Here is a 13,250-nt window from a genome sequence, read left to right on the forward strand (position 1 = left end):
TTATAAGTGGAAATTTGTTTTCTGCTCTATAGCTGACTCGGTGATCAATGTATATAAATTTTTTAACCTATTGTTTCCTAATGCAAGTGCAACAAGTAGAACAGCTATAGCAACTTTAATATTCATATCCCAGAATGCACTGTTTTAGTTAAACTGTTTGTAGCTTTAGTGGGTAAGGCTTTGAAATAATCTGTTGTAACACAACATATTTGTGAGTTGAGTACACACCCTTTTCTGGTGATTGTGACAGTCTAACCACCGCTCTGTACCTGAATCCGAATGTCCCACAGACATTGAAGGAACTCTTTACAGAACACTTGAAACCAAGAACCTTGTAAGTTTTATTTGTATATTTCCTTTGTTTCAATATAGAAATTCATTTCTATAATTTTTAACAAGCACGTTTCAATCTTTTTTTCTCTCCCTCTCACTCAGCAGACAGAATGACAGATGTACTAAAATATAAGAGTCTGCTAATTATGGTTACTCTATTTTGCCTTCTCTTAAGCCTAATTTACAATCAAAGACTGAAAAAGGTAACATTATGAAACTATGTTTTCTAAAAAAAAGTTATTATTATGCATTATTTGCTGTGTACATTATTATAGCCCTGATTTCACTAGATCATTCCTCCCACCGCAATTCATAAGATGCCAAGTTGTGTATAAATGTATATTAGGCATGTCTGTTAATTTTATATTTAAGGCACATGTACACAGGTGGATAACAGTGTGTTACAGGCACCACTGTCATTTGTTTGCTGGTGATATAATTGCAGAAGGAAACCAGCAGGCAGCAGATTCAGAACTGGTAGATAGCAGGTTTCACTGGTCAGGGCACTGGTCAAACTCAGTAGCAGATGAGCAGCTGATAAGCAAATTGGAGACTGGTGTGAAGTCACAGGACAAGCGAAAGTGCAGAATTAACTCCTTGCCCTCCAGAGGATTTACCCCCCTTCCTGGCCAGGCCATTTTTTGCGATACGGCACTGCATTATTTTAACTGACAATTGTGTGGTTATGCAACGCTGCACCCAAATGAACTTTACGCCATTTTTTCCCCACAAATAGAGCTTTATTTCAGTGGTATTTTGATCGCCTGTGCATTTTTTATGTTTTGCACTATAAACAAAAAAAGACCTACAATTTAAAAAAAAACTCTATGATTTTGACTTTTTGCTATTAAACAAGTCCAGTAAAAAAAATCTAAAAAATCAAATTGCATCATAAATGTAAGCCAAAATGTATTCTGTGACATGTCTTTGCTAAAAAAAATTCCAATATGTGTAAATTAATTGGTTTGCGTGAAAGTTATAGCGTTTACAAATGGCGGTATATGTACTGTAATTTTGGGGGGTTTTTTTACAAGTAATGACAGCAATCAGCGACTTATAGCGGTACTGTGGTGGGCATTCTGACCCTGGGGGGAACTGACTTGGTGTCACTGACAGTCCCAGTGACACCAAGACAGTGATCAGTGCTAATAAAAATTACTGACACTGTACTAATGGCACTAGGGAGGAAGGGGTTAACATCTGGGGCGATCACAAGTGTGTGTGGTTTTACTGTGTGATGTGTGTGTGCTTTACACTGTAAGCACACTGCTGCTTTGTATGGCTTTGCTATGCAGAGCCATACAAAACAGCGTGCAGAAGCTGACAGGAGAGAGAATGGTGGCGTGGGTAAGGCACGTGCGCCCCCTACCCGAAACTGCAAAATCACGTCATTTTGCACATCCATGCCACTCCGTAGCAGTATTTCTGCTATAGGGTAGCGCAGAAGCGGTTAACATGCACAGACATTGGGGCTGATTTACTAAAGGCAAATAGGCTGTGCACTGAAAGTGCAGTTGCTCTAGATCTGGGGGAACATGCATGGAAAATAAAAAATTGCATTTTTACTTATACATGATTGGATGAAAGAAAGGGACAGACAAAGTCCCAGGTAACAAGATGCATCTGAAGACCACTAAGCCCTGACTTTAAGCCTCACACTTGTACACGCATTGAAAATAACGGACGAATGATCGTGTTTGGGTTTTTTTTTTGCAAGCTAGTTTCATCCTATTGTAATGTATACTTTTGTTTCCAAGAATGCGTGGTCTTGGTCATTCAATTTTTTTATGATCGAATACTGTACTGATTAAAAAAAATTGCTCATTCTGGTATGGTACAAGAACACTTTTTGTGCTTGTCCCTTCGGATAATTTCCCATGAACGGTTGTAATCGGCTCTCAAAAGCTGTGTACTAATAATCAGATTATCGGGCGATCACTTCGGAAGCATTATTTTTCATCCGATTTTCTCATTGTGTATACTAGGCTTTAGGTAATGCATTTCCACTTTTTTCAGCCAAACTGGGATAACACCTACAGTACTTTATATTTGTTACATGTTTCCATTCACATAGTATAACTTAAAAAAAATAAAATTGCTGCTTGATCTTTTCTGAAAACTCCAAAACTGAAGTTTTCTTATGCTATGCAATGTTGAAGAGGAGGCTGGGGAATTTAATGTGTACCATCATTAACCCTGTCTGTATTGTTCTGGAAGATCTAATTAGCAGTTGTAAACTAGATTTGAAAACTGTGTGCAGCTCCCTTTTCAGCCCCCCAGAACCGATCTCAATCCAGCAATGTGCACAGGAGCAGCGGCTCTCCTGGGTCTCTCTCTCCCCTCATTGATTGAGACACAGCAGCGGTAGCCTTTGGGACCGAGCCACATTCTGTGTGTCCTATAGACACACAGAGGAGGCTCGGGAGCGAGCACATGCAAGTGTTCCCAGACCAAAAAGGTTGCTCTGGGGGCACTCTGCAAGGGGGAGGGGCCAGAAGAGCCAGCGAGGGACCCAAGAGGAGGAGGATTGGGGCTGCTCTCTGCATAACCGTTGTGCCCCCATTCCTTGTCTGAGACAGATTCACTTTGAAATTCTTCACAGTTGCTTGCAGTAAGTCTCCCCTGCAAGTTATCCTCTCCACACAACAGGTCCAATTAATAGTAATGGTAATATAAAACATACATTTTAATCATGCATGCATTAATCAAACTGAAACTGCATTTTTACATATTGTCAGCTTCTGAAAAGAAATCTGAGCTGGCTGTTCATTAAACTCTATGCCATTTGAAAGGCTTATGGGGGGATTTACTCAGACTGGTACACTCAGAAGCTGATTGGCTATCATGCACAACTGCACCAGATTCAAGCTTCAACTGGTTCAATTAAAGTGTTACTAAACCCACAATAGTAAAATCAGTCTGTATATGCAATAAAGTATGCATGTTATACTCCCTGTGGAACCTAAGGGGTTAATCCTCTGCATTGTTTAACCGCTTGCTCGCCACCCTATAGCAGAAATAGTGCTACAGGGCAGCAGGGCTGTGCAAAATCACATATATATTTCCAGGTAGGGGGCGCACACGCCATTGGCGGCCTCAGCTGTCAATCAACGGGTCCCGGCCAGTGATTCCCCACCGGCACTTGGCAATCGCCGAGTATCACTGACAGGGGAGAGGTCTGTATGTAAACAATACAGAACTCTTCCCTGACAGCTCATGCACACTGCTTTGTATTGCTCTGCATATCCATATTCTCATAGCTTCAATGATCAAGTGACAAGCCATTCTAAAGTGATGGTGCGGGCAGCACAAATGTTCTACTAACATTAAAGGGATATTAAACCCAAAACCAAGTATGTTATATTTTGCAGCTTACCAATCCTTAGATGTGGTGGCTGCATCAGTTTTATTTTTTTAGGCCTTTTTTTCTCTGTTTTCACCTGCTGAGCTGGCCAGTAGCACACCTCCTGTATCAGAGAGCCCGCACTCTGGATGAAGGAGCAACACAGACACCTTTGGCCTGCAGCATTGTCTGTAGCAGGCTCCTTGTACAAGAGGATTCAGAAGGAATCACATGTTCAGCAGTCAGTCCTTTCTCTCTCTCTTCTGTTTGTAAAACCTGGGCATTCTGCTAAGTTCATGACTCATCCACTACACAGCAAAGAACGCTGGGAGGGGGAGGAAGCAGGAAGTAAAGAACACAGAGACACGAGGCTGGAGAAAAGACAGGGACATGTGGAGCCCGTCCAAGCAGAGGAGGAGGCACTACAGCACCCAGCGCGGATAGAGGGACCCTGCTGTGTGTTCAGAGTCTGGTGAGCTGTCCCCCTGGAGAGAGTAAGACACACCATTTACACTTTGCATGTAGACAGGGACATCCGCACCCCACTGCTGGGATCTCACCCATCCGGGGCCCTGTGCAAGCCACAGATCCCTCTGCCTGCTTTGCCCCTCACCACCAGTGTAATTGAGACTGTCTGCCCTGGGGACTGACACATACTGGGAGATTGCATCCTGCGACTGCCCCTGGTCTTGGGGTGCTTTGTGTTGCGTTTAGACACTGAGGTTGGACCCTCTCAGCCCAGAAACCTAGTGAAATTGGATGTAACCCACACCAGCTGAAACTCCAAAGAAGCCTTCAGCTGCTATTTACTTCATTGTAAGGACTAAACGTGCACAAACTAGAGCTCCACCGTTACAAGGACTAGAGTGGGGGAATCTGGCTTAGTAGCCTTATTAGAGGTACCTCTTTATTGCATTCTGTTGTGACTCTGAGGTGATTTTTGGCTAACGCCCCTCAGAAGCAGAATCATACACCGGTGTGGGTAATACATTTCATTGATAGAGTATAAGTAAGTTTATTTGTTTGATATCAGTTGTATTCTGCTTAAAGTGCGACTCTGCCATCTGGAGACTCTTGGCTGTGAAGCCCTCTAGTGGCAGACCAAATTTACTGCATTGCATAAAAGAAGAAAAGTAAGTTTTGAAGTTGAAAGAGGAACCCCACCCCTCTACACTGCATTTCATTCTCCATAAAATTGTTCTCGTTTCATTTAACCCTGTGTCAGCAAATTTCTTGGCGGGGTATTTGCTATTCATTACCAGTTGTGCCAGAGGGATTGGGTTTGCTTAGGGTTGGATCTATTGAGTGCAGGACCCATAATATATTCCAGCTTGTCCCAAGGGGCAGTGCTACATCAGTCTGGGAGAGGGACTGTTAGACTTACTTACAGATTTGAATACAACAAACTGAAGCCAAACTGCAACTAACACTTCACTTTGTAAGCAGTTACAGCAAACAGTGTATTCCCTTTTTAGGATGAAGATTTTAGATAAACAAAAGCCGATTATTGCTCAAGATGTAAGGCGAGCACGGAGAGTAGAATATCTGCTAGCACAATATAGGCAAGGTAACAAAATCCACAATATATGAGTACAAATGTAAGTGCAGCGCTAGAAATAAGTGTCAAATGTAATCATAAGGTGCTTACGTGAATATAGTGATCATACAATATCAGTGTGACATAATCTAATAAATGATCAAATCTTACAAAATCTTATAACAAATGTCACCTTTTATGGATGTGCACTCACAAGAACGAGGTCGTGCGGCCTAGTTACTTTATCCAAGCAGCCACAGGAGCAGAGACAAACGTGAAGAGTGCCCCCTTGTCCACGGATGTCCTCAAGGTGAATAACTCGACACCGAGTTCACTATATGAACCACTGAGCTTCTCCCCTTAGGAGGATCCTTTCGCTGGTTTTGCATAGGCCTTATTCTGGAGAAGTCCGGTCCCTGCTTATGGCTTTCTGAGAACCCCCATAAGGATCAGCACAAAATGCTATTATAGCAGTGGCGTTCTGGTGAGTGCACATCCATATAAGGTGGTGGATTTCCGTATTGGATCATGAGCACTTTTGAATATCCCACTTGGTATCGCTGTACCTTGTAGTTCCACAGATTTCTTCACTAGCTGAAGAGCACACACGCATCACCTGGCATTTCTGTGACTTGTAGTGCCACGGGCAATTCATATTTACCATATAATTGTTGCTGAGATTTGAAGTGACACAGATGTTTTTGTTAAGATTTTATAAGATTTGATAATTTATTAGATTATGTCACACTGATATTGTATGATCACTATATTCACGTACGCACCTTATGATTGCATTTGACATTTATTTCTAGTGCTACACATACATATCTACTCAAAAGCTGATTATTGTAAGCACACCTGCTAGTGTTATATGGTTTGTCTCATCTCTGTAAGGCCCCGTTCACACTGGCATAAAAAAAAAGGTGCTTGAGTTGCATTTCGTATGCTTCTCAAACACCTAGTAAAGCAGTCTGTAAATGATAATATGGACAGAGGACAGAGCTGTTCATATTATCAAAACATGAAGTGTTTGTGTCACATTGCTGCGCTTAAAAAATGAAGCTACATGTTAAGTTTGGAAGGAATTGAAGCATCTTAAATTCTTCCATTCAAGCCTACGGTAATGCACTATGAAGGCACCATAAATACTCATTTACTGCATGTTAGACCTTGTCCACAAAATGAAAAAAAATGGCGCATTTGTTCAGCGTCAGTGTTTTCAGCAAATGTGAAAAACACCTAAGCAGTACATTATGCTGGAGAGCTTGTTCTTTTGAAAAACAACAGACTTACTGACTGGATCACCAAATAAAAATAGAGGGAAGAAAGCCTAAAAAGGAAATATGAATGCAGCCATTACATCTAAGTAATACATTTTTACTTGTGTGTTTAATAGCACTTTAAATCATCTTTTGAATGATGTGTGAGCTGTGGCAGGCGCAGCACCCTTTGGTGCCTTGTGTGCTGTGGCATTAGAAAAATTATGCAATTGCTGTTTCTTTGTTTGATTAGACTGACTTTACTCTGTAATTCCTCCAATGCCGCTCTATGGATGCAGTAGGTTTAAAGAGCACACCGAATACTTTAGTTAACTTCTTTAATAACTTCAATCTTCTTCATATAACACTGCTTACAATGGCTTATTTCTTTAATATTACAATGGTTTAATTCATATTACATTGGGTTGATTCGATAGCTTGATAAATTCGTTAGATTCGGTAAATTCGTTTGATTATGATTACTCTACAGTGACTTGATTCGTAAATTCGTAAATTCGATAAGTTCGGTGGAACTATTTGGCCTTCTCTGCTTCCATAAAGCTTTTCTGATTGGAACTTTGTCTGTTTCCTCTTCTGTCTGGTGAGCATGTGTCTCTAGAAAATCCTAGCAGGGAGTTTTACACAGGCATAAATGTGAAACTGGCTGGGATTGGTTAAGGCTCTGTACAGTGTGAGGCTGTCTGTGATTGGCTCACCTTATACTAACTCTTAAAGGCATATTTTCCTTTTCTGCTTGTGCTAACACAATTAATATAAAAATGTCATATAACAATCAAAGACATATATCACAGCAATGATTCTGCTTTTGGCTTTAACATATGCACATATATACTGTACTGAGGTTATTGGCAGGTTTGGTATACACATATATGTGAACCATATTAACAACCTAGGACTGGTCTTAGCTGGCCAGCTACATGAGCGGCTATCAACTTTACTATGCATAGCTGCCAGGGCTCACACCTGTGTATTGTGACCTTTATGTACAGCCTTCTGCCACTAAACAATAAGGTTGGTGTAAACATGAGGGCACTTAGCATGGAGTTATGTTTTTGGCTGGTTTGTAGTCGTTAGGTGGAAGATAGTTGTAGAACAGCAAACAATTCTCAGACCACACTCTAACTAAAGCTACAAAATGCATGAATAACATCCCCAATAATACCTGATAAAGGTAAAGAAAAGGAAATGTGGTCATATGTAACTGAAATTAGTAGGACAACAGTGGATGTGTTGTATTTTAGTATATGCCCCCACCTTTCCACCTTGTAAAATATATAAAATAATACAAAAAAATGTATATCACCAAACTTCCTAACAATGTTCTGTCTTAATGAAAAGGCTGTCACAAGGGGGAAACTGTCAGGTTACTGTAGTATAACACTACCCCCTTAGAAGTTGCTAGATTATTTTTGGGATCCCTGTTGCTTTGGCCCCGGACTGAAAGACCAACCCCTGCTGACACCACTGTACATTCTTAACCAGATTAGATTACCTCCAGGAAATGAACTCACACACTGATTGGAGTAAATTGATAAGAGGTTTATACCAGATTTAAATGTAGCTTGGTTACACAGCATAAAGAAAATTAGCCTATGCGGGATCAGCTGTTACTTGTGTTAACTTTAAACAAGGAAAAGACAAAACTTATCATAGAGCCACAAATATTGTTAGCAGGCCTGCTTTTCAGAAACTAACCCAATCCTTTCAACCTGAGATGGCCTTATAGTCCCCAGTGAGCAATGAGAACTATCAAACAGGCAAGACTAGCTCACTCTGGGCCCTCAGGACCTGATGGCAGGGATGTAGCTTGAAATGAAAGAGCTCTTTACCCCTAAAGCAACCAATGCCCCCTTTAAGTGCAGTGAAGATACTTCTGCACGTGTGATGGGGCCCAGTTGGTGCACAATGAGGAGAGGTGTGATTCCCTGAAGAACAATGCAATAAGGCAAAGGAGAAACAACACTCCCCTTGAAAGTGGCAATGAACAGGTATAATGTTCCTTTAAGTGCACAGGTCACTAGTAAGTAGATGTGAAGAAGAAAGACTGTTAGGCTGGCTGAAGTAGTTGTTGATACAAGGTAGCTCCTCTCTGGACTGTAAGACAATTAGCACAATAGGAAGAGATCGCTTTAAAAATGGTAAATTGATAATTATTGTGACACGGCCTCAGTTCGGTCTGCGGGATAGTTGTCCTGCTATCAGTGGTGGTGTTAAAGATGTCAAGTGTAGTTAAGCAACAGCGGCTGAAGGGACTAGGCTGCAACTTATAGTGACTGTATACGATGCCTGCTATTGTGCGGGAGAAATAGCAACTATGCAGAAAGTGTTCCTTTCCCTAGACAAGACTTGCCACTCTCATCCAAGGAATGGCATCTGGTGGATCCTTGCAGTTTTTCTTTCTTTTCTTTTTCTCTTTGCCTCCCTTCTCTCTCTTTCTGTGGCCTGGTCTGGCTCTCCAGCGATCAACACACTCCTTTCTCTAGATCTCTCCCCTCTCACTTCCTGTCCAATCTCCTGGTCTTTTACATATATATGCCCCTGCCCACATGCCAGCTCCTCTGGGAAATGTAGTGTCTAATTGCACTGCTCCTCAGTAGAGTCCTGAGATTCAGCATAAACGTTCCATAGAACAGTTCTTCAGCATGAGACTGTCACTGTTCTACAGGACACTGCCATCTTGTGTTGGCTTCAACATCCTGCATCAAACATTTATAGCAGGGTGTTAAAGAAGTAACCCAATACGTCTTTTATTCAGCAGAAGGAAATAAACATTTTTGTGCTGTAACAAACTGAACCAAAAAAGGCAGCTGTAAAATTCCAAGGATAAGTCAATTTAGGTAAATTATAAATATAATTCAAGCGCTTACTATGGTGAATACAAAATATAAATAAATAAATATGTTTAATAAGTGAAATACAATGCTGTAGCAGCCATTAGTGCACACAACCCATGTCTCTGTGTACCAGAAAAGGCAGCTGAACCAATAAAGGCAGCTGTAACATTCCAAGGATAAGTCAATTTAGGTAACCTAGACACAATTTAAACTGAGCATGTGAAAAAAATGCATCCTGTTCACCACAGCCCTTTATATCCGGTAAACCCAGAATCACTCATGTGATGTACTGCCTGACATGGATGCATCTCCACCAAACTACAGCTTCCTCTATTCTTGAACCAAAATATAGCAAATTTACACCAAGCACCAATGTTGAAGTAAAACAGGACTGACTTTATTAACACACAGCACAGCATTTACACATAAAAACCTCCCCATAGACAGGTATGGCACACATTACAAGTCCAAAGACAAATGACTATACATAAACAAAGAAACAATCAAACACAAGAAAACAATGGATTCCTTCCCAGCACCTAGTATTATGGACTCATCTAAACCTAATTACAGAAAACAATAGTTGATGCTAGGAAACCTGTAACAGAAAATAGAGTTTCTTAACTCCACTAAAGCTGGAATTCACCCCCTGCACATAACACATTGCTCCAGGATAATAGTTCCACTATGCACGGTATGCTAAGGGGTCTCAAAAGACATCCCTCCAGCCTTTATTGCATGGAAAGGGTAGCTGGTATAATTCACGGCCAGCCAGGTACCCAGGGAAGTGATCTAACCCTCTTCGGGGGGAAAAGGTTCCTTGTACCCCCAATAGGGGATCTCCATAGTCCTGGGTCCATAATCGGTGGGAAGGAGGATGGCCCCAGGCCCCTCCAGCAGCCCAAGTCATTGTGGTTTCTGTGACAGTTCATAACTCTCTATTTATTGTGTTTCATATTTGACCACTTCTTGTTTTCCTGAATGCTATTATAATTTACAATTTTGCTAAAATTCTGTCATTTGCATACACAGTTTTGATTCTGTAATGTCTAATTATTGGATGCTTTCTTGCTTTTATAGTGTGCTACTACAGAGACCCATACACCTACAGTCAGTAAAATAGAAAAAGAATCAGAAATTCAGAAGCGGGTCAATGAGATATTCAACCATATAGATCAGATGATGCCTAAAGTGACTTTTGACCATATTGACAGCACAACAAGTGCCACAAATAGCAAAATGTTCATACAAAACCCCAAAGAAAAATATTGTGTTGGAGACACATTAATAGTACAACTTGATGCATATGATTATACAGGCAAAAAGAAAACCTATGGAGGAGATTATCTGAGAGCAATGATTCACAATCCTGATATACAATCGGGAGCTTCTGGAAGAATTGAAGACTTTAAAAATGGGACATACCATGTACATTTTACCTTATTTTGGGAAGGTAAAGTAGTGGTAACATTGTTTCTAATGCACCCAAGTGAAGCAGTCTCAGCCCTGTGGAAGTCACGAAATAGCTGGTATGGTAATGTTGGCTACTTGTGCAAATTCACTAGTCCAGGCAAAGAAGTAGAAACCAAGTGTGGTTTCAATCTCAGTAAAGAAGAAGAACTGTGTGAGTATGTAGATGAGAGAGATGAGGAATACTTCTACGCTGTCAAACCTCAGAATTTCAGTTGTGATTCATTGACAGAATTCAAAAACTGGTTTACCTTGGCTACTCAACTATCTCCACTGGAAAACAGTCTGCTTGTCAGGTACGTTCCTTCTTTCTGGTTTTGGGAGGCAATATGCAGTAAGATTTTGTTTCAAGTGATGTAACTTAAAGTGGTTATAAACCTTAACACATAAGAAATACGAACAAAAAATATCCTTCTATAGAGTGTATTTGTCTCAATTAGGAGATCTTAGCCAGGCCATAGGCGGTGCAAATTTATTTCCTGTAAAAGGTTGCAGGAAAGAAATGTGCTTGATTCTCCCATCAGCAGAGACAGTTTTGACAGGGGAATCCCTCAAGCCGAGCCATTGTGTTCTCCCAATGGAGGGGGGAGCCGTCCCTGCCAGAAGAAGACAGTGATTATTGCTAACGGCTCTAATAGCCACTAGCAATAATCGAATGCAATATCCAGCAGGCTGGTTGTACCCAAGCTGATCGATCAACTTGTGTACACCCAGCCTGCCCATACATGGTAGGAATCTCGACTGGTTCAGCAGGAGATTCCAACTTTCTATGGCTAGCTTAAGTGTAATTTGTGTCTGTGGCTTCATTACTTTCCTATCAGCATGAATCACTTCTAACAAGTTTTCCTGACACCAAGATAAAAAAGGTGACAGCGGAGGAAGCTTCAACACAGTGACAGCCTCAGCTCTGTTCCAGTGTGCTCTGTGAAGGGGGGTGTGTTTCTTCCCTACAATTACCTCTCAGAGCTCTCCTCACTGAGCTCTGAAGATTGTAGTTTCGGCACTCCGCCCCCTTTTTTCTGAACTCTCAGACAAGCTTTATAAATCCAACACTTTGAATGGATGTAGAGAAGAGAAGACTGCAGATAGACAGGTAAAACTTATGTAGGAAGATTTGTTTCATCTCTTTGTATCACTTGTCACTTATCTGGATATATGTAAGCGTTAACGACCACTTTAATGGGGCATCACTTGTGAATATCCCAAATTGTATTGTGAACCTGTGCCAAAACTTTGTACCGCTTGAAGGCCAAGCATTTTCTGGCACTTTTTGTTTACAAGTTTCAATCAGTATTTTTTGCTAGAAAATTACTTATAACCCCAAACATTATATTTTTTGTTTTAACAAAGACTCTGAAGAATAAAATGACAATCATTGCAATTTTTTATTTCACATGGTATTTGCGCAGCGGTTAAAAAGAAACAAAACACAATATATACCCCAATTTTTTTGTAAAATATGAAAGACGATGTTACGCTGAGTAAACAGATACCTAACCTGTCACGCTTTAAAATTCACATGCTCATGTAATGGCGACAAACTACCGTACTTAAAATCTCCATAGGCGACACTTTAAAAATGTTTACAGGTTACTTGTATAGAGTTACAGAGGAGGTCTAGCACTAGACCTTACATGTGTGGTGCGAACACAGTTTACATATGCGTGCACGACTTACATACATAGTTACATAGTTAGTCTGGCTGAAGAAACACCATCTAGTTCAACCATAAAAGGGAAAAAAAATTTTTTATATGCTATACCCACAGTTTATCCAGAGAGAGGCAAAAATCCCCAGCAAAGCATGATCCAATTTGCTCCTGCAGGGGAAAACATTTCTTCCTGATCCCTTGAGAGGCAATTGGATATTCCCTGGATCAACTTTACCTATAAATGTTAGTATCCAGTTATATTATGTGTGTCTAGAAAAGGATCCAGGCCTCTTTTAACCACTTGCCTACCGGGTCACTTTTACCCCCTTCCTGCCCAGGCCAATTTCGAGCTTTCAGCACTGTTGCACTTTGAATGACAATTGCATGGCCACAGTTTTTTTATTTTTTGCACTATAAACAATAAAAGAGCCAAAAATGTGAAAAGAAAAAAATGTTTTCTTGGTTTTTACTATAAAATTTATCAGACAGGTACATTCTCTCCTTCATTGATGTGCATTGAGGCTGCACTGATAGGCAGCACTAATCGGCACTGATAGGCAGCACTGATAAGGCGCCACTGGTGGGAATTGATGAGGAGGCAATGATGATGCTGCACTGATGCAGCACTGATGGGCACTATTAGGCAGCACTGATGGGCAATGACTGGCAGCGCTGACTGACAGCACTGACTGGAGACACTGATGGGTTGCACTGCTGGGCACTGATAGGTGGCACTGCTGGGTGGCACTGAAGTGCACCGATGGGTGACACTGCTGGGCACTGATGGGTGGCACTGCTGGGC

At 41.0% G+C, this 13,250-nt stretch overlaps 1 protein-coding gene across 2 annotated transcripts in view; it reads left to right on the top strand.

Moving 5' to 3' along the window:
- The first annotated feature begins 220 nt into the window (after positions 1-220).
- LOC149456202 (NXPE family member 1-like) overlaps positions 221-13,250 on the top strand; it is a 50,948-nt gene continuing 37,918 nt past the window's right edge. The window contains exons 1-3 of one of the 2 annotated variants that reach the window (XM_089685344.1): positions 221-334; positions 436-536; positions 10,408-11,093. In XM_089685344.1, the coding sequence (XP_089541470.1) occupies positions 444-536; positions 10,408-11,093 (779 nt within the window). In that variant the 5' untranslated portion in view covers positions 221-334; positions 436-443. The remainder of the gene's footprint in view (positions 335-435; positions 537-10,407; positions 11,094-13,250) is intronic. The other variant, XM_089685345.1, reaches the window with a different exon arrangement.

This window comes from Staurois parvus, unplaced genomic scaffold (assembly GCF_062004578.1).
Source record: "Staurois parvus isolate SC_StPar_1 unplaced genomic scaffold, SC_StPar_1.0 ptg000371l, whole genome shotgun sequence".
In the NCBI taxonomy this organism is placed as follows: Eukaryota; Metazoa; Chordata; class Amphibia; order Anura; family Ranidae; genus Staurois; species Staurois parvus.